General features: G+C 38.5%; 1 protein-coding gene across 1 annotated transcript; it reads left to right on the top strand.

The window, feature by feature from the left end:
- Positions 1-757: 757 nt before the first annotated feature.
- On the top strand, positions 758-27139 carry LOC306762744 (actin nucleation-promoting factor WASL-like). The gene is made up of 10 exons (XM_079249344.1): positions 758-1182; positions 9925-10059; positions 12206-12292; positions 12469-12565; positions 15915-16116; positions 16442-16484; positions 21076-21229; positions 22569-23134; positions 24802-24910; positions 25904-27139. Exons 1-10 carry the CDS (start codon positions 1078-1080, stop codon positions 25963-25965), a joined length of 1560 nt encoding a protein of 519 aa, XP_079105470.1. The 5' UTR covers positions 758-1077; the 3' UTR covers positions 25966-27139.

Raw genomic sequence — 27139 nt, 5'->3', positions numbered from 1 at the left:
ACTAATTTGTTATATTTAGACAGAACCAGACTTTTTCTACTGTCCTGACAACACACACACACACACACACACACACACACACACACACACACACACACACACACACACACACACACACACACACACACACACGCATACAAAAATAATTTGACAATTGATAGTTTTCTCATAAATTAAGGCACTGATTTTGTTCAAGGATTAGTCATATTGTTGTTCATTTACAGCAGTGTAGCACAATCTGTTTTTACAGTGTCTCTGTTTGTACTAACTTCCAGTTTTACCAGTAGATCCTAATGTGTCTTTTAAAGTTCTACTAGAGATACTGCTGCTTAATTAATCAGTTCAATGTGTTTACATATTGACATATCTGTTTTCACTCTAACTGTGTTCCTGTATCTATACAATTTTTGTCCCATGTACTTGTACGTTGCTCAACTCCAATAAAGGTTGCAAAAAAAGCCCTCACATTTTCCTCCTCTCCCTTTCCCTCTGCAAAGCTGCATTCCTGCTGCCATATAGGACCGTACCATTTAGTTTGAGCCATTACGCCTAATAATCACTATAGCTCGAAATATTCTCAGATTTAATGACATTATTTATTTGAATACATTTTAAGTTATGTGCTTTTTAGTTTATGTCGGCCTGTTTCACAGTGTAATCCATTTTAAAGCAGATGCTGGCAGCTTTGGCACCAAACAAGCCTCCCCTCTGGCCGTCATTTAAAGTGGTCTGTTCCGTCTTTCTGCCATGTTGGATGCGTCCAAAGCCTATGGAGCTGCAGGAGTTTCCGAATGAAAGTTGAGCGTTTGTCCACCTAGAGACACTTAAAGATAGCTTTATTTTCTCTTTTTCAGCATACGGAAAATCCAAAGTGTTTTATTTTGCCGGAGCGAGCGTGGTAAACACCCCACACCCTCCTCCTCCTCCGCCGGACTGAGTCGGACTGAGCGGAGATGATCCGGCTGCAGGCCACAGCAACCACAGCCCGCATGGATTTTCTCTAATTTTCTAGTGCATGTTATCCCCAAATGTTGGGATAATTATACCTTATCTGGGTAACTAAAAGTGTTGGGAACCATGAACAGCCACCCTCCTCCCCGCAGGGCTGTGAACGTCGGATCCTTGCTGCTGACCCCGCAGGAGAACGACTGCCTGTTCGGTTACCTTGGCAGGAAATGTACCGTAAGTTTTCCTGTTTATTTACCTGCAGCAAGTTTAAAATGGCTGCAGGTGCATTGATCAGTAATAAGTTCTCGAGCTGTGCACGCTTATGCTTTGACCGTCCGTATCTTGCAACACTGCGTTTCTTAAACTGGGCGCCTTGTGTAACCAAACCTGGGAACTCAAGTACTTGTTGACGTTATTGATGGAGATGTAGTCTGCTGTATTTGCTAAATCTAAAAGCGTGCATACAAATCTAATAGAAGTTAAATCTATTAAAAGTGTGTACACTGAATAAACGTCACTATGGCGCAGGAAAAAAAATGCTTCTGGCCTGTATAGTAACGTCTTAAAGGCACACCTTAACAACTTAATATGTGTTGTATGTAATACTTTAAAAGTCCTTGGGATCTTTACTGTTCCTAAAGTCATCACATCACTGCTGTAATTCCATATGAAGACATTTATTTAGCTGAATGCATCAATTTCTGTTAATTGAAGTTTTTGTAAATTAAATTAATGTCTTGTCCTGTTTAATACGTTTCCATTGTGGTTGATTGGACATTTTTGTGCTTTGTGCCTACTTAAACAGACCTGTCTTTATTTTTTCTGCCAAATTAATCATTGCAACGTGAAATTGCATTGCAGTACTGCAGTGGAAGCATATATAAAAACCTGGAGCTGCATCAGGAAGATGTGGTGGGACACAGTGTTGCATGGGGATGAGTTTAACACATGTACTATTGTTTTGAACACAGTGCCTCTTAAAGTTGTTTGTTTTAACTTTTCATATCTAGTATTACTTTTTATCGGTTGTAACAGTAAAATGGTGGCAGGTATTCAATAAAAAGCTACAGTAGTATTGTGAATGGTTAGCAATAATTTTTATTTTTCATGGATACCAAATAGACATGCATACAACTCTGTTTATACTCCTAAGACTTGAAATTTTAAGTAGATAAACGAGTGTTTTAATCGTTTATTGCTTTTATTTAAATCTTCTAAGAAAATGCACAGTAAGCATTTTATAAAGTTTAACTTCTGTTTTAACCTCAGATTTATTCTTGTAGATGTTTTTTTCCAATATAAACGTATTAATAAGCTTGTTGCACTGTGTGAAATCTGAATCATAAGTCTTTGCTTTCTGATTTGTTATTTTCCTAAACAAAGTTAGAGAACACATTCCTTTCATGAAGTTGTGTAGCAGATTTATTTTTTCTTCTTCCCCTAATCCGGATTTGCAGAGCCCCCACTTCTGTTATGTGGTGGGTTTTTCTGGTGGCAGATTTGATGAGAAAATAAAGTACTGCAGCTAGATTTACGACTTGAATGTTTACAAGCCATCTTCTGTCTTCTGTATGATGGCTCCATTTTTATAAGTTTAGGAATTTGCTTGACCTTTGTACTTGTTTATTTTATTTTAAAAAATTGATTGGAGTAAAACATGCAATCAAAACTTTTTTTTTTTCCAACAACCACTCATTGCTTTACAAATATTTTCCTTTAACAGTTTCACAATATGTATTTTAAATAGTTAAATACTTCACAGTCTGAAAATTTATGTGCTGATTTTTTTTATCCGAAGAATTTTTCTTCATTAATTTAGTAAACTTAAAAAAATACTGTAAAAATTTGGAAAAGAACCTAAGTTGTTACTTTCCACTAGGGCTGGGCGATATGGCCAAAAAATAAAATCTCAGATTTTTTTAAACCAAATCCGATTTCCGATTTTAATCGATTTTTTTTTTTTTTCCCCTTTACTGTAAAGAAAAAGAAAAAAAAGACAAAATGTCAAAAATGATTCTTTTTCAAAAATGCTTTTATTGCGATCAGCCTAAATTTAAAGTGCAACTAAACAAGCTGTTAAACAAGATTGTAACAAGAGATGGCAGACGCTGCCACTGTAAACATTATAAGTAACATGTTTTTACTTAGTGCGTTTCCACTGTGAGATAGTTTTTAAGTTTTGATCATACATTTAAGAATAGGCCTCACTGCACCTGTGTAATTTTATTCTAAAATAAAAAACTGATAAATAAATAAGTAAAAATGCATCCTCTTGGAAGAAAAATAGTGATTCCTTTTAGAGTATTTTTACATTAAATAACCAGAACAATTTCCCACATTGGCAATGAGGGAATAAAAATGAATGTTTCTTTACACTTAACATGTGTTTCGAGAAAATTGACCTCTTTGATACAAAATACCATTTTAAAAAAAATCCCTGAATGTAATTAAAGCTATATTTCTAACATGTATTATTACATTCTTGCTGTTTTTGCTTAATTTACACATTTTTGGCAAAAAGACGAGCCTGTCACCTGCTTCTGGCTGCAGACCCCTGTGGCATGTCACAGTGCCCCCTCCCACACTGAAAACCCTGCATTTCCATCACACATAGAAACTTTGCAAAAACTAAATATCGCCATAAAAACCGCTGCTATAAAAGTTTTTACGATCTCAAGAGGTGGTATTTTAGACATTTCAATACAGAACTTTATTTCAGAAGTGTAATGGAAACACTATTTTTGCGTTTACGTGTCCCCAGACGTGACGTGGGGGTCTTGACCAGGTAATTCCCGGTAAAGATGCCACAGTGTGGAATAAATAACAAATTTCAGAGTTTTAGAAAAGAAAATGAGAGCGAAAAGCTTTGAAAATCTGAAACAAATTCTCCGCAGCAAGTAGAAAAGCATAAAATAACGCTACGTGCCCACTTTGCATTAACCGCAATTACGATAAGTGATGCTAATGTGCTAAACATTGTTCAACGGAAACACCCGCAAATCACAACTGTTGTTTGTCGAAACTTACAAATATCGTTTTTATTTTGCAACAAAATGTAATCGAAACGCAGAGGGGGCACTTCTTGTACGTTTCTAGCTGCCACATTGTTGTGTTTATGCGTCTCTGTGGGAAACCAGTGGGAGCGCGCTGACGTCACTATAAGGTACGGAAGCCCAAAAGGTGCTGGCGGGGCAAAAGAAAAAAATCCAGATTTTCATAAAAATAAATAGTCATTAATCGATTAAATCAATTAATCGCCCAGCCCTACTTTCCACAATAACAATTTCCAGTAATTCTCGAATTTATTAATATCCTTCTATTAAAGAAAAGCCACTATTTGCAAAGTTACTTATAGCTGGAGACTGGGGAAAAAAAATCCATACATTTTCTTAACCGTTTATTCTTAAGTGTCACGGGGAAGATGGAGCCTGTTTCAGCAATTAGCAGGCGAGAGGCGGGGTACACCCTGGACAGGTTGCCAGACCATCACATGAAAAAAATGATAATAAATAAAATTTGCTACATTACTCAGTGAAATAAGAATGGTTTCAAATTCAATTGAGTTGAAAGTAAAAAAAAAACAAACAAAAAAAAAAAACTTTCTGGTGCAAATTAGAGCAGAAGGCCAAAAATACCTGTCAACAGGTGCAGAAGACTGAGTCCTACAGAAAGCACTTGATTGTTTTTAAGAGTGCACTCACTGCAATCTATCAAACCTTAAGCAGACAGGGAATCTGAGCAAGCAAGACTATGCAGCGGTCGATCAAACTTATTTGGAGGTATGTAAAATAAAATGGTCTGGGTAAAAAAATCCATTAAAACATTGAAAGAAATAATGTTGTTAATAATGTTTAATAAAAACTAGTAGGGCCAGTTGCTATACTGTCTCAACCCAGCTCAACACAATATGGCTCCTTCGACCTCTTAAAGGTTTTTAGCAAGAAATACCAGCATGTTTACATCATCTCCAGTTTCAGTGATGCACAAAGGCAGGTTTCCACCTGTGCTGAAGAGACACTTGAAGCTGGGATACAAGGGTATTTCTTTGCCATGAGGGAGAATTGTGGGAAGAGCTGCTGTGATAGTTTCCACCACACCAGTGGGTCTTCATTAATGTCAAGTGTTCACACCTGTTAGTAGGCTTGAAGCTAAAGAGCCATGGTCTGGTCTGGTTGCAGAGCATGTCCTGGAGCTGGAGCTGTCGGGCTGCTTAGGCGCTTCTTCCTCTTCTGGTTTGATGCTCCATCAGCAGTAACCTCAGTGTCACCAGCAGGCATCCTCATCACTTTAGTCTCCTTTAAGAGGACAAATGTAAAATGAAGGCATTATAGAAAGAGGAACAGATTTTATTTGTCTGTTTTGGGGGTTTTACCATTATAACCTAAAATTACATTCTGACTACACAATACTTCACTGAAATGTGTTTGATTTTATATTAATACAAATCTGATTTTGATCCTTAAATTTACCACAATGATTTTAATTTCCTTTGTCAGTCTGGCTTTAACTGACTCTCTTGGCTGCTTTCACTGACATATCTCAGTTTGAACCTTCGGTCCAGAGCAGTGGCCACATGGAGCAGCTCTTGTGTTGGTGGGTCTCTCCATGTTTTTCTTTCATACTTTAGTATAGAGCTGGGCGATTTATCGGATTTTAATCTCAATTACGGTCTGGGTTTTCAACGATCATAAAAATAAAAGGGTGCGATTATTTTTCTCTTTGCAGTTTCCTCTCCTGCTGCCTTCAGTTGCTAATCGAGTGTCTCTGGCATTGCAGCGCTATGCTGTGAACTCCTCCCCAAGCGGCAACCTCCAGCGGTTAAAAGTGAAGCCTATGCGGAAGTACAGCCTGGTTCAAAAATCCATTTTAGGTTTATAGGTCAGGTTGACCTTCATGACAACTGTGGGGGGAGTGAATTTTTTTCTAACTCGCCCGTTTAAAAGAAATTTAACCTCGAAGTTCGGCAAATTTAGGGGCGTGTCCTTTTGGTCGACAGGTACCAATCTCTGGCTTCAAGTAAGAAGAACGTAGAACAACTACGGTTTTTAGCCAGTTAACAATGTGACTTAGCTTTAGCCCGCTTACCTCCGTTAGCTGGGTTGCTCCTGTTATCTCGGGGTTAGCTCGGTTAGCTTTTAGCTACAGAAAGCTCGGAGTTCGCTCGATGTCAATCATCCGCCATGATGCTCACGGCTGCCCTCTCAGCTCTACCTCTTTGCCCATATTTGTATTTTCCGGGCGAGATGACGCGCATGACGCTGCCAACATGGCGACGGTAGGAACTGCCCACCAAGCTTCAATTCAGCTCTTCAGAAACCTATGGGAGACGTCACGGAGACTCTGTCCATCTCTTTATATACAGTCTATGCTCCTCCCATAGCCGATTTGGTTTGATTCAGACACTGTTCTTGCTAAAGACTAGCGACAAATCTAGCAACTTTTACTGGAGTTATTAGAGACTTTTCTGGTGTTTTGGCGACTGACTTGAAGGCACATATTGTTCTGCAGTTACTGTAACAAACAAGCAGTGGGAGCCTCTCCCATCCTAAAGCACTCCCAGTCGGCCAGTCTCAGTCGGCTCCGGCTGCAGGTCAATGTAGAATTACTGCAGTAGGTTGTGGAAATTCACAACAACATAGTTTATACCATTGTCAGTGAGAACTGACTGCATTATTTTCGTATACATAGTTCGGCGAGTTAAACATTGTAATATCCCTCCGTTATTATGGCGTTACCATAGCAACGCGTTAATCAGCTGTCTTTTCACAGGTGAACTAGAAAAACGTGTTGTAGCCTGGCAGCAGTTCTTTGGCATCAAACGTACATCGAGGCCAACATAAAATAGTTCCAATATAAACGGTAAAAGCGGATTAAACAACTCGGAACCGTGCATTAGACGGTTTATAATGCGTGACACGGAGTCGAGAACACCACGATGAGCAGCGTTGTTTAAAAATACTGGAAAATTTTGTTAAATAATCGAGATTTCAATTTTTGTCAAAATAATCAGGATTATAATTTTTGTCAAGTAGCCCTACTTTAGTATCTTCCTCTTTATGCACCTCGACAGGTCTGTGTCAGCCTCTTGCTCTGTCAAGATTGAGTTGTTAGAGGTGCAGTGTTAGTTTTCCAAAAGACACATTCCTATTTTTCTCTCCAGTAAGTGCATCAGTAAATTAAACCAGACGGCCCAGGGTGGGCTCAAGGATGTCAGTGTGCTGTCACCAAGGAATGAAGTATCTGGTTCTTCTATCTTGGGAAAGGACCTGGGCAATGGCCTTGTGCTGCTTGGGGACTGGAAACTGTAGCTTGTCTGGATCCCCATCTGGTTGAACATTTTTTGTCTTTAATGTGTTGTCAGGCAGCTTCAGGTTGTTCTGTGCCTCTCTCAGCTCATTCTTTTTTTTTTTTCTAGCTGTAGGAAAATGTGCTAACCCCCTTCTTGAAGACCCAATTACAGAAATGTTAACACGTTGATTAAAAAAAAACAAAAAAAAAAAACGCATTTCATCGCGGAACCTTTGTCAGAGCACAGTTTCCAAGTATACCGATTACACTGATGCACACACTACTTCTAAGAACTTGGCTGAGTGGCGCTATTTTTAGAGACGTTTCAGACCCTTCAGTGAGTCCATTCTAAGACGAAACAAGCATCCACAAGTCTAGCATCTTTTTCTGGTGGTATCAGGGACTCTTGATGAGTAACAAAAGAGCTAGGGCCCGACTGAAATGGATTTTTTGATACCGATACCGACATAAAGACTTTAGAGCAGGCCGATAGCCGATATAATGGCCGATAAATCCATCCACCAATAAAAATAAAAAAAAATTCAAAAGTATTACTCAAAGCTAAAACACTACATTCTAAGGTCATTCTTAAACTCATGTCTACCTGTTAGACACCATGAACTATCTGAATTATTCACTGATCCACAGTGCCTACACACCATCACTGTTTTATCAGCTGACCTCTTTCCTTTTTCATCGTATTTGACAGGGAAACCAAAGTGTTCCCACACAGGGGATTTGATTGAACTGAGGCGTTCAAGTTCCTCCGCTCGCCATTACCATGCTGCACTTGTGTGGAACGGTTATGCATGCAGCTTTCTTTTTTTTTTTTTTTTTTTCATATCAATTCGCGGATCACGTGTGTGGCGAACTGATACTGATCCGAACGGATCGCGGATCAACGATGATCCGTTGCACCACTAATAAGTGTTCAGAAGTTGTGTAAATGGCACGCAGCCACCAACTGTCACACACGTTCACGAGGCTAAACACGAAGCACTGCTTTCCTTGCTGCAAAACATCGTTTTCCTCACTCTTATGACTTTCCTGCCTCATGACTACAGGTGTTTTGGGGGCGCCTCTATAACATGTAGTTATTTTTAAAGACACTGTTGGAAAAAAAAATAGCCGTCAGATTATGGCTATTTTTAGAGATGATGATGATCGTCGCTATTTAACTTAACACGCAATGACAAGTTTGTAGAGAATGTAATAGGGAAAACTGTTTGTTTTTTTCACATTTCAACTTACCAGTGACAAAATATATAATGCTGGTGAGCAGACTTCACTTTACTTGGCTCAGCTGCCAAGGATGACCCCGCCCCTGCTACTTATCCAGCAGATGGCGCCCATGACACGTGGGTGCCATCTGCTGGATAAGTAGCCCAATTTTTAAACTGGGCAGTCTCAGAAACAAATGTGACGAAAATAAATCGATAAAGAATCGGCAATTTTTTACCGATAGCCGATATCACCCTGGACCCCCATATTGGCTGATAATATCGGACGGCCGATATATCGGTCGGGCCCTAAAAAGAACGTGTAGTTTTCTCTTCTTTGTTAGCAGCAGGTGCCAAGTCCCCTCCCTCACTTCCCCTCCTCCTCTCTCCTAAAGAACACGTAGTTCGGTCCTCGTGCAGCGCCATGCTGTAGTTAGAGCTGAAGGTGATCACCTGTGCTGCGTGATCAGACTGAAGTTGATGCTGGTTAATTCGTCCTGGTTTCCTGGTTAATCAAGCATTTTTCACAAACCCCATCATTCATTTTGTGTTGATCCTCTCAGATCAGCCTCTGCCAGAAACAAGCGAACAGAGAAAGCTCCGCCCTATGTCCTACCTGCAGGCTGCGTCTGATTGGTCAACTGCAAGGAGTAGTTAACTGAGCAGCGAAGGTGGGCGTTGGTTTCTTCTCGTGAATGTCACAACCTAGAGAAGATGACCAATCACTGAGTCCCTCCCTTGGGTCGTCATTAAAATTTTAAGTTGAACAAACTAATTTCCGTTGCAATGGAAACCAAACGTAGAGAGTGATGGAAAACTCAAACATGCGTTCATGGGATTAAAAAATGGCGCCGCTCATTGTCAGATGAGCATTCAACACTATAACATTGAAGAAAGCTCAGAAAACTAGAAATAGCATAATAGAGCCTCTTTAATTAGAGAATAACTGGAGCTGCAGCTGTTAGTTAAAGTATTTGAAAAGATACTTTGGCTATGTTCAGTTTTGGCCAGGGATGTTTTCTATTCCTTTTTTTTTTTTACTGATTCAGAGTTAATTTAATTTATACAGACATTAATAGAGTTTGAGTTAATTATATACTCTTTTACTAGTATTTGATTTATTAATTGCTTAAAATCCATTTAAAAGAAAAATGTTGGGGGCAAATTTCATTTTGCGATTAAAATGCAATTAATTAGACTCCCACCCTTAATATATATGTATGCATGTATTTTATTTTTAATGTATGTATGTGCGTATATATATATACACACACACACACACACACACACACACATATATATATATATATATATATATATATATATATATATATATATATATATATATATATATATATATATATATATATATAATTTTAGGAACTCATGGAAGCTTCACTGCTGCCAAATATGTCATAAATTTATTGTATATGTAATTCGTATATATTCTTTATTTTCTATGTTTTAGACCTTGTGTTCGGCTGTGGTCCAGGTGTATTGGGCAGAGCGTGGCTGCAGCTGGGTCAAAAGGTGCTGTGGAGTGGCATGCCTGGTCAAAGACAACCCCCAGAGATCCTACTTCATCAGAGTGTTTGATATCAAAGTAAGTGAGATCAGTATTAGTTCAACACAGCTGGTATTTCTTCCTGTTTGCAGGATCAAAGCCTACATTTTTAGGCCTATGAAAGTGGTTTCCAGCTTAAAGGTTCAGTGTGAAAGATTTTCTGACATCTAGTGGAAAAAAGGGCATAGTAATTACGTCAGTTGTGAATGGACGGTGGCCAGAATTCTTCCAGACATAAATGTGTTAATCCAAGTGGACCCAACATGGGCACACAACACACACACACACACACACACACACACACACACACACACACACACACACACACACACACACACACACACACACACACACACACACACACACACACACACATACATACATAATCACATTACGTAATAGTGTCATAACAAAACCAAAGGAAACATTGCTAGTGAACCCACTTTAGAGTTAATTTTGGAAAAATTAAAAACCCAGTTCATAGATGTGCATGCTGTACAAATATATGCAAAACAAAGATTTCACATACCAAACATAAAAACTTAAAATTATTGTTTCCTGTGACCTGGTTTTCTGTCATTTGCAAGCCAGCAGATAAGGTGTGGCTTTAAGATATAAAATTTAAAAAAAAAGTATATTGATTAAAAGGGAAAACCATACTGATTGATTACAGATAATTATCAAAAACTTTATAAAGATATATTTTAAGTGTAGACCTATCCATTTTATGCCGCTTCATAATAGGCCTGTGCATCTTTGCTGGTCTCAAAATTGAATTGGAGTATTATGTTGTCCTTGATTCAATTCAACGATGCATCACTATGTGTTCCAACCTTAATTTTTTGTGACTTCAGATTGCTAATTTCTTCATGAATACAAGTAGTCAGATAATTATGAACTCCATGTATGTTTTTTTTTTTTTTTCCCCCCAACTTTTAACGCTTTCATGCACAGTGACCATATGGTCTATTTACAATCTTTTTTTTTTTTTTTTTTTTTTTTTTTTTTTTTTTGTGAATAAACCACTTCAGTGGGTGTTACTGAGTCACGCAATACGTTTCCTCCCACTGGTGAATAAATGAATATATGATATAACTGAACATAAAGTAATTATACAAGATGGCCATTGTGATAAATGGGAAAAGAAAATTATAGAGATATGTTTAATGATGATTTACATAATATAATTATGATTATGTATTATTTTAATATTTTATAGAGTACATTAAAATGAATCATGATAAATTCTAAATATCACTAATAAGCAAAAGTATCATTGCATATGTTTGTAGAGATAAAATACTGTATTTAAAATGTTGTTTTTTTATTTTATTAATTCATGCATGAAAGGGTTAATGTTCTGATGTTGACAAAAAAAAACATATAAACAATTATGTTAAATTTATTTTTCCTTTACTGGTAAATCAAGAAAAAGCACCTCTCTAGTGTCAGATTTAGTGCAGTAAAGAGGTGTGGATTGTCCATTTAAACTTTCTGTAGTTGGTTTCGTCAGACTGTAGAGAAAATTCATATGTTTTACATGTTCTCTTTTATGGCGAGAAAGCGTTTTCCTTTAAGTATTGTAGTCTATTTGTAATTGAACACAGATAATATTTTTGAGGTACACATTTGTTGATGGAAAAAGTTCTTTTAATCCCTTTAGTTCATTTTCACATGCTAACTGCTAGCATACCAGTGCTAACATTTTGCTTTTAATACATTTTGATGTGCAGTGTTACGTGATTTCACTAAGACAATGCATTTCAAATAAGATACTGTATATTATGTATATCTGTTTAGTTTTACAGACTTACTATTTAAAGATTGCAAAACGCTTCATGTGGAATATATAACAAGCTATAGCCCTTATGTTTGGCCCTCTGTTCTTGGCCTGAACAAACCTCCTATGAGTGCAGAATTAATAGCATGGGATAGGTTTATTTTCCCCTTCCTTAATGATGTCCATTCCATCAAACTTTTTTAGCTTCATTGTGTATGCATAATTTCAGAGTCGAGACTTTTCTTTCTTTAGTCATTGCTGTAATTTTCTTCTGTGTGCAGATAGCATTGTTTGTTGTGTACATGCATGGTACAACCTTTATGGATCAGAACGCTGTTTCTGTCACTGAAAACAAGTTTAAGGAGAATAAGTTCATCAAAATTTTTTATTTGTTTTATTTTTCAGGAAGGGAAAACTATGTTTGAACAAGAACTCTACCACAACTTCTCCATCAGCAGCACCAGACCCTACTTCATATCATTCGCAGGGGATGTAAGTGTCCAGTTCTTTGTATCACGCTAAACCCAAATGTCCACAGCAGCTGATCTCACACGGGAAGTGTTGCCACCAATTACACGCCCAGAGTTACTTTACATGTTCTGCAGTCTCCCTCCAGTTTTTGATGAAATGTCATATCCACAGTCTGTTCTGCCTTGACTTCTCCTCAGAGCTGTCATATTGGTCTGAATTTTGCAAGTGAAGAAGAAGCCAAGCGATTCAGAGCAGCAATCAATGACCTGCTCAACAGGCGGCAGCGGAAAACAGGTGAGACTTTTGTGACCTTTTCTCCTCCCCACTGAAAACACCCTTTCCACTGTGTATATGGGCATAGATAATAAGAAGACTGGAAAAAAAAACAGACAAGTTTGTTTTAAATTTGCCTGATTTGCTTTGCAAAATTGGCATTATCTTGCAATGTAGCACATTCTGACCAGTAAGCAGTAGGCAAAAAGGCTGTTAAAAAAGTATGTGAATTGTCCTGGAAAAGAAGTCCTGGAAGTTTGAAGGTCTGCTGAGATGGGAGGAACTCTGAACATCCTCTTTGGCTGTATTTATTCTGTTGATAAATGGGAGTAGACTGGAGTTTGATATCTGTGTGTGTACAGTTAGGGTCAGTAAAATAGCTGGGATCACCTTCCTATACATACAAACTTTGACCAAGGCAATCCAAGTGCTCATTGACAAATGATAAAATTCAGTTCATACAAACAACCAGCTGCAGAAACTGTTGGGATTAAAGATTAGGGCAAATGTGCATCGCAGAAGAGCTTAAAGTGAACAACAGAGACCATGTGCTCTACATATGGCACAGATGGCCACCTGACTGACCAGATTAAACTGTAGCAGTTAATATATATGCACACACATATATTACTACACACAGATATATCTATATCTATTTCAATATTTATTTTTTCTTTATTATCTGGATCGGTCTAAACACATGCATAAAGATGCATGCTCCATACAGATTCAAATCATTGTGTATTTAGCAGACGTGCAAAGCTTCTCTGAGTCTGAGTCAGGTGTGTTGCAGCAGGAACTTTAGGACAACTTGCAGGACACTGGCCATTGAGGACTAGGATTGAGGATCCCTGCACTACCTACTCTCATCTGGACTAATTAGACTGCGCTTAGATGATCATGTTCTTTGATTTCTCAAATTAACAAGATTCAGCTTCTCTGTTATGTGAGAAGCTGCATAAATTACTGGTCAATACTTCCACAGCCATCAGGATTTGTGACTACCTAATGAACAGCCAACAGTTTGTCAGACTGAAAGTTTGTGTGTTTTGAGATGGTAGTCATCAACACAGGAGCACCCCAGGGGGTTGTTCTCTCACCATATCTTTTCACACTATAGACCCCAGACTTTTGAAACAGTTCTGAGTCTTGTGATCTGTAGAAATACTGTGACTCTGCAGTTGTGGGGTCTAGCGGTGATGAGTACAGAGAACTGGTCAGTCAATTTGTGAGTTGGTGCAGAAACAATCAACTCTTAAATACAAAAGAGATGATTGTTGACTTCAAAACAAAACACAGGCTACATTCTGGGAGATGAGCTGGAGAAGGTGGTGTGATTAAAAGTATGGAGTTTAGCTAGATGACAGACCAGACTTGAAATAATAACAGAGGCCTCTACAAGAAGGGACAGGGCAGACTTAAGGAAGTTGAGATGTCTGCATTGGCATGTTGCATGTCTTCTATAGGTCTATGATAGAAAGTGCATTTCTTCTCCCCCTCACACCTTGCAGTTTTCAGAACCCAGATTCAGATGTTCTTTGTCTTTTCATTCAGTGCTAAAACAACACAAGTATCTCCAAATAAATCTGTACAGCAACATTACATGAGAATATTTAAAAGCAAGTGACGACCATGCCTGTCCTGGACTCCAGGAGATGACTTTAAGGAAAGCCTCTTGGTCTGGTCATAGAAAGCCAACATTTATTGGGGGGAACGGGGATTTGGACTAGGATTAGCAGAAGGATTAGTGGTTATGTCAGATGTTCCCTGCAGTTCGTGCAGCTTATAAGGAATTCGTGGACTGAAAGAATCAGTGAGACAGAATTAAATGTTTGGCCAACGTGTGTTGAATCATAATGTTTCAGGCTAGGCTCATAAAATCACTAATGTTCAACTTTGAAAAACTAAAATCAGCAAATGGTGGATAGTTTGTAAAAGGCCAATTTCGTCTCACTCCACGAAATAAACATTTTTTTTGTAATTTGTGTTTCACTTGGCCATGCTCATAAATACCCAAAAATATTGGAAAGCTTGGATGTCAGGCAAAATCTCTTGATTTGTCAAAGACAACATTCGCATGTTTGTCTTTTCCAGTTGAAGAGGAGAGAAGTCGCGTAAACAGTGAATAACTTTAGAAATGAAGCGGGTGGTCCAATGGGCAGCTAGAGTTGGACTGCTGATTCACGAGGAACGGAAGAAAATACACATATATTGAAATATTGCAGTATTTTGTGACTATTTGAAATCTATATTCAAAAGCACTGTATTGTTTAGTTTTGTTTTTTTTTAACAAAAAACTTCACTGATGAGGAATATTTTAATTTCTTTATTTGTTACATCAAGAGCAAGTTATTTATTCTGTAGTAAAATTTAGATTTCTTATTCAACAAGTTGTCAAGCATGTAAGAGCTTATTCTAGTAAAGAAAATCTGCAATGTACCTTCTCGTGTATACATTTATCGCCAGACTCTTGCCAGTACAGATACCTATGAGCTACAGAATTTTATGATCCAAGAGAGCAATAAACACAGTCTTTGCCCCAGAAACATGTCCAAATGGTCTGTAGTCCTTTGGTTCAGGTGGTGGGAATGTTTTAGGCACTGGATCAAGGCAGGATGTTTTCATTTCACAGTAACTATTCTGACTAAAGCCTGTTCCATCCTCCACGAGACGCAAGAACTGAGTTCTTGTTCTCGAGGCTGCAAGAACAAGAAAAAACGTCTTGTTCGGCAGGTCCATACATACTCCACAAGAAGCACGTCTGCAGCGGGGAGGGATCACTGCGAGGGGGCGATGTCTGCTTTAATGTGCGAATCTGCTTGTTGTTAATAATATTAAGCCTCGAGAACAAGAAAAAAGTTCTCGCTTCTCGTGGAGTATGTAACAAGCTTTACGCCGGTTTTGCAGAGGTGTTGTAGAATTCTGCAAAGTTGCAATAACTTTGGATTGCAGTCTTTTCTGACAGAATTTAACAACTGTCTGGAAAAAGCATTTATTTAAAACTCCAATTGTTAATATTAATCTTATTAAAGTGAAATTTATTTATTATTGTAGATAATACATTGAACAATTCTCTTAATATTATTATTATTATTATCTCATGATTCATCTACATCAATATCGGTCAATACGAGACAGAAATAAAGCATTTAAATGATGTGAAATGAATAATTCCTGTTTAACCTCGTGAAGCAAAAAACCTGAGCTGTAAAATGTTCCACAGATATAACAAACAAACCAAAAAATGGCTTCCTCAGATCTAAAGCCTCGTCAGCTCTGTAGCTGAAAATGTCAAGTTTATTAAATGCAGCTGTAATGAGAAGTGACAAACATTCCTTCTGGGCCATTTGCTTTTTCTCCCATTGTGCAGGTCTAACTCTGCCCATGGCCACTGTGGACATCAAGAACCCAGAGATCAACAATGTGCGATTCCACAACTCCCATGGCAATCAGCAGCCATACCACCTGAACAACATGCTAAGCCACAGTGGCCTGATCCGGAGGGACAAGAAGAGCAAAGGCAAGAAGAAAAAACTGACCAAGGCTGACATAGGCACACCCAGCAACTTCCAGTGAGTTGCATCACACACATTGACTAATGGAACTTGTCAATTCATTTCATTTTTATCAAGATTTCAATCCTTGTCATTTTCTAAGCAAAATGTTTAGTTAACATAGCAATGGCACATGCAGTCAGATCTTAAAGGGAAACAGCTGAAGAGTGAGCTCAGTGAGGAGGTCTGTGGTCTGTACCATCTTAACCAGCTGGAATGCTCTTTAGGGCGGCTGTAATGTCTGAGAGGATTCAGTCTGCCCACGTGCACATGCTCAACAGCTGACACATATTTACACGGTAACGTGTATGATCTCACCACACATCTGTCCTGTCTTCTTCAGGCACATTGGTCATGTGGGCTGGGATCCAAACACAGGTTTTGATGTGAGTACCCCTCGACACACACAAACACACAGAGTAGAACAATAGTGACATGTGTGGTGGCTGCATGATGAAATCAGACAATAGGCCCTTGTTGCTTCCTGCCTGTTTTCACAAACATCTCAGTTTGTGGACAGACAGAATGTTCCAGAGAGAACCAGTGTTCATCCTCATTAGCAGGCAGACTGGCCCTCTGCAGATAATAATCAATATGCGGGATGAGTTCTTTTAAATCAGGAATTCCCCCTATTTTATGAATTATTGAGGCTTGTATATGCTGCTTCTGTATACCCCCTTATTCCATTTAAGTATTGTTCATTTAAAATGTCTTGACTTCTTAAGTTCTGCTTTGCGTTCATTCAGTGGTCATGCATATAATTTCAGAACATTCGTTAAGCCACAATTTCCTGGACTGATTACACAGATACACACATCACAGCTCAGCTAATAACTTGGCAACTCTGGCAATAATTTAGCGATTTTAGGCTTACTCAGACATTATTGTCTAATAATGAAGAGTGTGGGTGAAAACTTTAAAAAATCACAGGTACTGTAAAAGGTTGAAGAGCTTAACTTTAGGTCTTTTTAGTTTTGTCCAGGGATATTTTCTGTTTCCTTTTTTTTTCTCAAACTGTTTTTAAGATAAATACAATTAAATGCATTTTTTCAGACATCAATAGAGCCTGAGTTTACAATATTCTTTTCTGTCTATTTAATCACCCACTAAAATCTGTTTAAAAAAAAAAATAAAAAAAATTGCTTTCACCGACAAATATTATGTGATTAAAAAGCGATTAATCAAGATTAATTCCTTACAAAGCCTGTAATTTAGATTTTTAGTTAGCTGCTTATTCTGTTGCAGATATATGCCCAAATTCAAAATTTTCATATTCTTTAAATATGTAAGAATAACAAGTCGAGGTCTTGTTCATCAAAGTGTGAATTCCAGGACTTTATAGAAGAAAAAAAAAAGACTGTTTGAAGCTAAATGGGGCTTTTACCCTCATGAAATTATTAGAGGTCCAAGCCTGTGGAGCACCACATGGAACCCAGTTGTTTTTGCTCCATTTATTTTTATTAGAAGTCTAAGCCCACTGATCAGCACAGGGCCAGCATGCTGGAATCCTGTTGTTTTTTACTTTTAAAAAAAAAAAAGAAAAAAAACTTTTTTTTTTTTTTGTTTCTTTTACCGAAAAACTATACGGGCAGCCTAATCAGTACGTGTATGGACGATGGCATATAAGTGACAATATATCAATTCATGAAATAATTTTTAATTCCTTAAATATCAGTCAAAGGTAGTCCAAATTAATTCTGAACAAACCAGAGATTGTCCTGATGACCCCAGACCTTTTTCAGGTTATTTGGAATCACTGTTTAGGAGTTATGATTTTGGAAATGAATAAGAAGCCCCCAGACAGTCTGGAGCCGCTGCCACCAGGAGACTTATTTTACTTCCATGCAAGAAGTGTCTAGATGGCTCAAACTGTTAGTGTATGGACGATGGCGTTTACATGGCTTTGACAACAAAGGTTATTGTAGAGAAATCTAAAAAGTGACAAATATAAACCACTAGGTGGCGCTATGGCAAAGCTCATTACATTTCAGCATCTAATATAAAACTCAAAAGTTGTATACATTACCAGATTCCTTGGATAATGCCCCATAATCCTAAAATATACTTAATTTGTTTACAAATATTTTTTTGAGTCAAGTAGAAAATTATGCAAAAACCTATTTTAGTTGTCCAAGGTCTTGGACCAAGTCATTGTGAAAACTTGGCTCTTAAAACTAGAGACAAAGCATTAACAAAGTATCCTTCCACATTTTGCTCTACTATTTTGTATAGTATATCTGAATATGATGCTAATATTAGCAAAATAATTTTTCTGCCAACACCTCAACAGCAACATAAGATAATCACGTGAAACCTCTGAAACAAGTGGGGAACTTGTTTCAGAGGAACTTGTTTCATGCTTGACTGGGAGCCACCATCAAGGCATCAGTGAGCACTTTTAAAAAAAAATTTAGCCAGAAAATGCCTCATATATTTAACTATTTTTAGTTTAGTAAAAATCTAATCCTCTCTAGTCAGAATAACGTTCCATCTCATGACGTCACTTCCACAAAACACAAAACATGCCTCAAACATGATATGTTGAGGTGGCGGAAAATAACTGTCCCTAACGTCGTCCTTCGCCTTTGGCTGTCTATGTGGAGCGATACTGATGGCAGTGTAAAAACAAACATACATGGCCTGTACAATGGATAACGCTAACACAGTTTTCAGGACATCCATGCTGTTGTAAACGCTCATGTGACATCATGGTGTTTTTTTTTTTGTCACAGACTGTGGTGTTACAAAACCTGGTTACATGTGTCCACATGCAGATGTGCAAACAGTATTTGCAAATCTTCATTTTGGTCGGAGGTTTTTAAAAGATTGGGTTTTGATTGCATAAATCTGCGTTTTTGTGTGGATGACAGGCCAAATTGGAGAAAAATATCTTTGTTTTGTGAGATTCCCTGCCACGCGATGACAAGGCCTCAGTCTGCTGTGAGGGACATAAGCTAAAGTACAAAGAAAATCACATGCAGACATTTAAAACACTAGTAATTATTTGCATTTTATAAATCTTATATAAAACGTTTTGTGGATACATTGTTTATATTTGATATAACCTCTAACCCCTGTTTGGGCTTATCTTGTCTTTGTTCAAAGCTATAAGTGGACTGTCAGTCCTGTTTGAGCTGCTTGCAGTTCTACTTCTGGCCACCAGGTGTCATACTGACCCTGCGCGGAAGCATAATATCACTTCAGACAGCTTGTAAAATGTCAGTCGGGGTGAAAATACTTCAAAACCAGTGAATTTTCATCATCTGTTTCTGTCTTGGTGCAGTGCAACAAACACATCAGATGAACACATAAAAGAACAGTAGACTTCTGCAGAAACCTTTCCAGGTGATATGTTTTTGGTAGACCGTGTTTTGGATTTAAAGGACAATTTAGACTTTGACTACGTGTAAATATAACTGCATTTACAAAATGTCAGCTCAGGTGAGATGTTGCACCTGATAATTCATGTAAAAAGGGTTTCTGGCTACAGACGCAATAAGACCATAATTTTAATTGCAGCAGTATTGATCTGGATGAGATTCACAAGTGCCGATTAGAACACCACTGTTTTCCAAAGGATTGTGATGATTTGTAGCTTTCTATTTAACATGAGTCCCAGTCTTGCTCCCAGTTTTGCTAAGTCATCATTCAACATTAAACAACATTCAGGACTGTTCACATTCAGACCTTTCAGAGTACACATTTAAATTGGAATACTGTCTAATAATGAATGCACAACATTGCCATAGATATACCAGATTTTGCAGGGTGCCAATTTCAATCCATTGTCCCATAAAGACAAATCATAACAACATCGACCAAAGTAGATGTGTATTTTATTATTGTAACAAGTAGATATACTTCTTATTTTTGACAGCTTTAATTTTTGGAAATCTTTTTAACAAAAGATTATAGAGAAAAATATAATTACCATCCTTTCCGGGGAAATAAAAAAACACCAAAATGCAGTTTTAGAAAGGGGTAAGAAGGAGAAGGGTTTTGAAAAGCTGTGGCAAATTCTTTGCAGCAAATGGAAAGACCTGAAACAAGCCACAGTAGACCTCTTCAAATTTGACCTTTTTCATCAAACATATGCAAACTGATATTTTTCCCATTCTCCAAGGTCTAAATTAACTAAATATAGCAGTTATTTTGATCTTGGACCTTGGCTATGCCTGCGTCTAGAACTTTGTAGTTTTATTGTTTGCGTTTTTCAAAAACAATGTAAAATTTGGGATATTATGTCCTTTTTTTCATTGTAGCTTACCAGAGGTTGATGCTATCGCATTGAAAGTTGTACCAAATGAAAGTTAATAAAATGTTTTTGCATATGCTTGTGAACACATTAACACCTGTGTAAATTTGAACTAATTTTAATGTACAAACAATGTCAAACATTCATATTTTTTAATGCTTGGAAAGGATAACATCATTTGACACATACAGTGGATCCACTGTATCATGGGCTAGAGACCTCTTGTCACTGGTAAGCTACAATGAAGCCACAGTTAGCCATACCTGAGGCTGGCCACAAGAATTGCGGCTTATGTGGTCAACACGATTCAGTGGAAACACCTGCATATCGCAACTGTAGTTTGTTTAAATTTTAGAAATCTTCCATTTGTGAAAAAACTGCAAGAGAAGTGCAGCTACTGTCTCTTGGCAGCTGCAGTTCTAACCCAATCAGGTAGTTTTAACTTCCACCACTGTTGCAGTCTTGGGAATCGCTTATTGACACTTTCCCAACTAAAAAAATATAGACTGAGATTAAACATTTTAGGTGCTCTGTAAAACCCAGTCCACTATGAAAGTTCAAAACATTTTAGTGGAATTTTAAGGATGCTGCAGGAGAGGGTGGTGTGTTGTTTCTTTGTGTCTCTTCCATCCCGTCAGGTTTAGAGCATCATTTCATTAAAGTATATGTCTAAATGACATATTGTAGTCAGTCTTTACTGTGTTTTGTTGTGTTGTGAACAGCTGAACAACCTGGACCCCGAGCTGAAGAACCTTTTTGACATGTGTGGCATCTCAGAGGCTCAGCTGAAGGACCGAGAGACGTCCAAAGTCATTTATGACTTCATTGAGAAGAAAGGAGGGGTGGAGGCAGTCAAAAATGAGCTGAGGCGGCAAGGTGAGCGAACACACACATGCACACATTGTCTTTAATCTATCAAACCAATCTTCATTCATATTGCGTTTTTACTTATGTTTGAGGTAAATAACTTCAACTTTATTTATAATGCACCTTAAAAACAATGTTGACCAAAATGCCACAAAAGGTCTTAAGGTACAGTACTATGTACAACTAGAAAATCTTGAAGAAGTTTTGATGGGTGCCTATGCAACTACTGCCCACCCCTCCCGCAGTGTGACAGCTATATTTTACAAAGACAGAGCAAGTTTGCGGTTGTGTTGACCTAATGAATGTGAGAGAGTGCTTGTAAGACATAAACAAACATGTAGAGACACCAGCAGTATGATATATATGGTGTGTGTTTCAGAGAATCAGAGAAGAGATGCTCTGACATGCATCTGTGTATACTCACTAAATGAAAGTGTTTATTTACTGACATCCATTATAAAACAATTCAGACTGTGAATTGTGTGGGTGATTCTAATCTTACACACCAGGTATGGGCAATATGACAATATATATTGTTTGGACGATTCAATAGAAAATGTCTATCGTTTCATTTGAGGCTCTATTGTTTACGCCACAATAAGGCGCTTTACTGCAGTATGCTACATCAAGATATATAATATATTGTATAATATAACCTGTACTATATAATGTAATAAACATTATACAGTACAAGTCTAAATTTTCCCATTAGATTTAATGATGTGTGTCCAAACTTTTGCCAGGTGATATTAGTCACCTGACTGCTGATGATTTGAGCCACAAGTGTGTTTGAAAATGTTAGATTTGGTTTCAAAAGAACATGATAAATATAAAACTCCTCTGACTGAACACTGTTATATCTAAGAAAGATGGATAGATAGATGGATAGCTTTCAAAATGTGGGAATAAAAATACCCTGAAGTACTCATTAGTGACATTATTTTTTACTTTTTATTGCTTTTTTTCTTGTAGATGCGTTATTGTGTGAAACTAGATTTCTTTATCTTCCTGCAAAGGCAAAAATTTCATGTCCTAGTGAACGGGCAGAAGTCATCTTTGCACATCGTGTGTTTTTATTTGTGCAGATGCTGAAGATGAGGCATTTGGTTAGCACTTGTTCTGCACATCAAATTAGGAAATGAGGTGAAAAGTCTGAAAACGAAACCGTGGCGATCTCTGTCCTTTAGAGACACGCAGCCACCCTGTTGGATGCAACAGAAATTCAGCTTCATACCTCGGTGTGATGATGTGCTGCAGACTGGCCACCAGGCATTTTACTGGTCCGTTAACATCTGATGTTCTCGTCCTAAAATGGTCATAATTCAACTCCTTTTGTCTCCCACTGCAGCACCTCCTCCACCTCCTTCTCGTGGTGGCCCTCCTCCTCCCCCACCTCCTCACAGTTCTGCCCCTCCGCCTCCTCCTCCATCCAGAGGGGGTCGAGGAGCCCCCCCTCCCCCTCCTCCTCCTCCATCCAGAGCACCAGCTTCAGCTCCTCCTCCCCCACCTCCGTCCAGACCAGGAACTCTGGGGGCCCCACCTCCTCCTCCTCCACCCACCAGGGGAGGTCACCAGCCTCCTCCTCCTCCGCACCACCACAACCAGCCTACCCCTCCACCCCCTCCACATCCCCCAGTGGCCCAACAGAGTCCTGCGAGCGGCGTCCCTGGACCACCTCCTCCCCCTCCTCCCCCTCCCCCACCCGGTCCCCCTCCTCCCCCAGAGCCGGATAGTGTTGGTGGAGGTGGGGACTCCCCTCATTCTCCTAGCCCCGGTGGGAAGTCAGCGTTGCTGGAGCAGATCAGAGGAGGAGCCCAGCTGAAGAAGGTGGAGCAGAATAACCGAGCGCCGACCTCCAGCATGGGACGAGATGCATTGCTGGACCAGATCCGGCAGGGAATCCAGCTCAAGACAGTAAGTTTTGTCTCATTATGCACACATCACATCCATTATGCAAATTTAAACTGTCAGAGGCCAGTTAACCCTTTTTAGAGGTCAAGTTCCTCCTGGCTGAAGCGCAGGTGGAAGAGCAGTCGTCTGAGGCTTCTCTCGACTACGTGCCTAAATTCTGGTTCATTCAGCATCTGGTCGCGTCTGATGTAGATGGTGTGTGTTCTTATACTGTGAGTGTAGGGTCTGCAGATGGCAGTGGGGCCAAAATCAGCCAATAAAATCCGTAGGAGTGAGTTGCTTTGATAGTTTGTTTCTGTTCCGGCAAATATTTCCTGTTTTCAAACAACAATGGCAGCTAACAGCATTCATCCAGCCATAGATGTGTGTTTTATGAAATCAGCAACAAGACACAAAGGGAGAAACGCATAATTACACTCTGACCAATCACAGGGTAGTACTTCTGTGTAACTGTGTTTGCATAGGCAGGAGACACGCCATGTCCAAAGAGGTCCATTTTGAGCCTCTGTGGACCCACGCTTAGCTGATGACCTGATGCAGGACGAGGATGAACTGGCCTTAAGCATTGCCTCCTGATGTGTGTGTGAATGTGACATGCAGTGTAAAGCACTTTGAGTGAAATACATGACCGGAAATTGCGCTATAAAAGTACAGTCTATTTACTATGTCAACAAGGCTTGTTAAAGACGTTATGACTATATATAAATATAGTATAATAACAGCAGGTCACAGTTGGTGGATGATGATTCTGAGGAAGAATTAGGACGCCAGTCAAACTTAAGGTTGTCACGTTATTAAAATGTCCAACTCGATACGCATACGAAGTGTGATGCTCAATACTATTTATGATACTAAACGGGGAAAAAACACTTTTATAATAATTTTAAATCAGAAGACTACAAAAATAACATCACAACTTATACAATGAAAATTATGATTGAAAATAAAAAAAATTCACATTATGAAACTGCATTATCTTGCTATTGCTGTATAAATAGCAGAAGACATGAGGCCATTTTCATTTGTCGAAAAAGACATTATTAGAACTTCAGAGGTGAAGTACTCCATTCAGTCATACCCACACTTTTTTTTTTTTTTTTTCTCCTTTGGTCGCTGCCATGTTTGTTTCCAGTGTAAACAATGGTTCCACCAGGTAGCTGCTGTAGGGTGACGGCTGCCCACTACAAGGCCTGTTAAAAACGGTTAGAGGTGGTAGCTCTTGTCCATGAACTGGCAAATGTAAAAGTGGACTTTAGTATCGATACACATGTTGATGAAATTATAGTATTTATTAGTATCTGAGTATTATTTATTTATTTATTAAAACATAAGTCAAAACATGTCAAGGTGAAAATGAAGACATTCAACCTTTACTTTGTCTGAAAGAAGAAACTGTATTGCTGTAAACTATATTACAAGGAAAAGGCTCAAAGGAAAAAGAAGGAAGGAAAAAGAAACAATAATTATTTTCTATTGGTAGAAAAATGGACTATATCAGCCATCCAAAAAATGTGAACTTCCTCTCATTTGTGTTATTTTAAAAAAAAAGAAAGAAAAAGAATTGTAATTTTTAAAAATACTGTAAGGTTGTGTGTGTTTTTAACTAAAAGTATCGCTATAAAGAAGTCTGATCAGAATGCAGCTGTAATGATCTTATATTGTGTCCTGAGGTGTCAGAGCAACCAGAGTCCAGCCCTCCAACACTTGCTCCAGCAGCAGGCATCGTCGGGGCTCTCATGGAAGTGATGCAGAAGAGGAGCAAAGCCATCCATTCTTCAGGTGAGACTTCAGGTGCTGAAACCATCATGTTGATGGTTAAATAAAATATCATAGGGCACCATCTCTTTGCCCAGTTAAAACAAGGACATTTACTGTTAAACAGTAGATTAGGGTTTTAAACAGTAAAACCAGTCTATCTGAAAGTTGGCAGTCATTGGTGGAAAATTTGTCTGAAAATGGAATAAATGTAACTAAAAATCTGGACAGACTGCAAGCAGGATAATCCACGGAGCTGTGGGGAGGAACGGACACAGAGTAGACCTTCCACTTCGCAGTGCGTTGTAGCAAGACCTCCTCCGCAACCAGAGCCATTATATAGAAGATGTACACAAATCCAGGAGGAGTGGAGTCATTTAAAAGTCCTGAAGACATGTCCATATTTCAGTTAAGCAGAGAAAAACAAACTTTCTGTCAAAGAAGGAGATCCTGGACGTGATGTCCCTTGCTTGTGAGTTAGCGGATGTTAAGTAGACCAAAGTTGACAACAGTGTTGTCCTATTTGATGTCAGTGTTAGCCAACCTTGCTAGACTGGTTAAGGCGCTGTATGTTAACAGTTCTGTCATCTTAGATCATCTCACCAGATCTTCTCAAGATACTGGGATCAATCTACAAACCCATTTCTTGCTGCTGAGCCACAGTTTCAGATAATTACGGCATTAGGAATTGTTCCTCAATCATTTTTAAGCGGGGTGAAATTAGTCGCATTTTAGTCGCAGATTCCAACAAACTCGCTCTGCTCCCGACAGCTGACGTGCTGTGCGTCTCACTTCTCTCCCCAGCTCAACCATTCCTAAAGGAGCCACACTGTTCTTTAACACCGCCCTGTAAACAGCACCTTGTCTGTGCCACAAATAACTCTTGCAATCATTTTTTTTGTCTGTATAATCTGGCGGGAAAGATGTTGTCAGTTTGCTGAGCACTGACTACTTGCTGACATAATTACCTTTTTCACAGTCTTTCTTCTTCTTTTTTTTTTTTGTTTCTTTCCCCAGACGAAGACGAGGATGACGATGAAGATGAGGACTTTGAGGATGATGACGAGTGGGATGACTAGTGAATATCTCTCCAACCTCCCTCACCTACTCCCGCTTACCCTCTACCTATCGCTGGCACTACAAAAACTCCTTCCACAATCTAACTACAGTTGTAATGTAAATGTTGTATGAATTTGTTTTATATTTATTTCTCCTTTTTGTTTTAATTATTCTAAATAATCTGTGCAATACCTCACCTGTTAAACTGTTACATTAGACCCACTCGTTCATGGTTAAACTCCTCTGTTGCATCATTAAAAAGCACTTAACCCCGTCATTCAGCTGCAGATCACCATCACTAATTGATAAAAAAAAAAACACTCAACTAAGAGGAGTCAGAGCTCTTGTGTCTTCTTTGGGAGATATGTTTTTTGCTCCCTTCTTCACTCCTTGTTTGAGATACTTGAAAAAGGGATTTGAGATCTACCACCCAACAGGATGGATCCTCTTTGTGTTTGTTAGTTGACTGTTTAAATGCAAAGTGACACTATTTTCTTAACGCATTTATTTTCTAACCCTTGCGCTTCCTACTAAAGTCTAGTTTAGCTTTGTTATTTTTCTGTTAAAATACACAATGACCAAAATGTGGCAGCATGGTTGCCTCACGTGGATTTTCTGTTATTTTTTTATGTAATTAAAGCTGTTTATTTGCGCACAGTTTCTATTATAGATGGGGATTAGCATTTCGGGGTGTGCGTAGGTCAAGTTTTAGTTTTTGTGAACAGGTTACATCAGTAATGGAGTCTTTGTTTTTTCATTTCACAGCCTCCAGATGAGATTTAAAACATGACTGACAATGTTACGTTACTTTTTTTTTTTTTTTGTAAAGCCTGACACAAACATTGATTTAGTGTGTGCATTTGTGAAATGAGGGGATATTTATTCTCATGTCTGCTTGTACTTGTTTGTTACATCATTTTATCATTCATCACCTGCAAAACCAAGAAGCATTAATTTGACATCACAGCAAAAAATAACCCCATGAAAATATAACTTCACTCTTCTATCCCTCCATTAGCATATTATGATTTTATGCAATGCGACTGTAAATGCGTCCTTACGGAAAATAATAGAAAAATGCAAATAATATTGAACCAAATGTGTAAAGAAATAACCAACAGTAGTTGACTGTCTTAAAGCTTTTCGCGTCCTCCAGCGAGGTTCAATGCTGCATACAGAAATACTGACGTGAAA

The sequence above is a fragment of the Telmatherina bonti genome (assembly GCF_933228915.1).
Source record: "Telmatherina bonti genome assembly, chromosome: 2".
NCBI lineage: Eukaryota > Metazoa > Chordata > Actinopteri > Atheriniformes > Telmatherinidae > Telmatherina > Telmatherina bonti.
The sequence above is the reverse complement of the archived record's forward strand: the minus strand, read 5'-3'. Positions and strand labels throughout refer to the sequence as shown.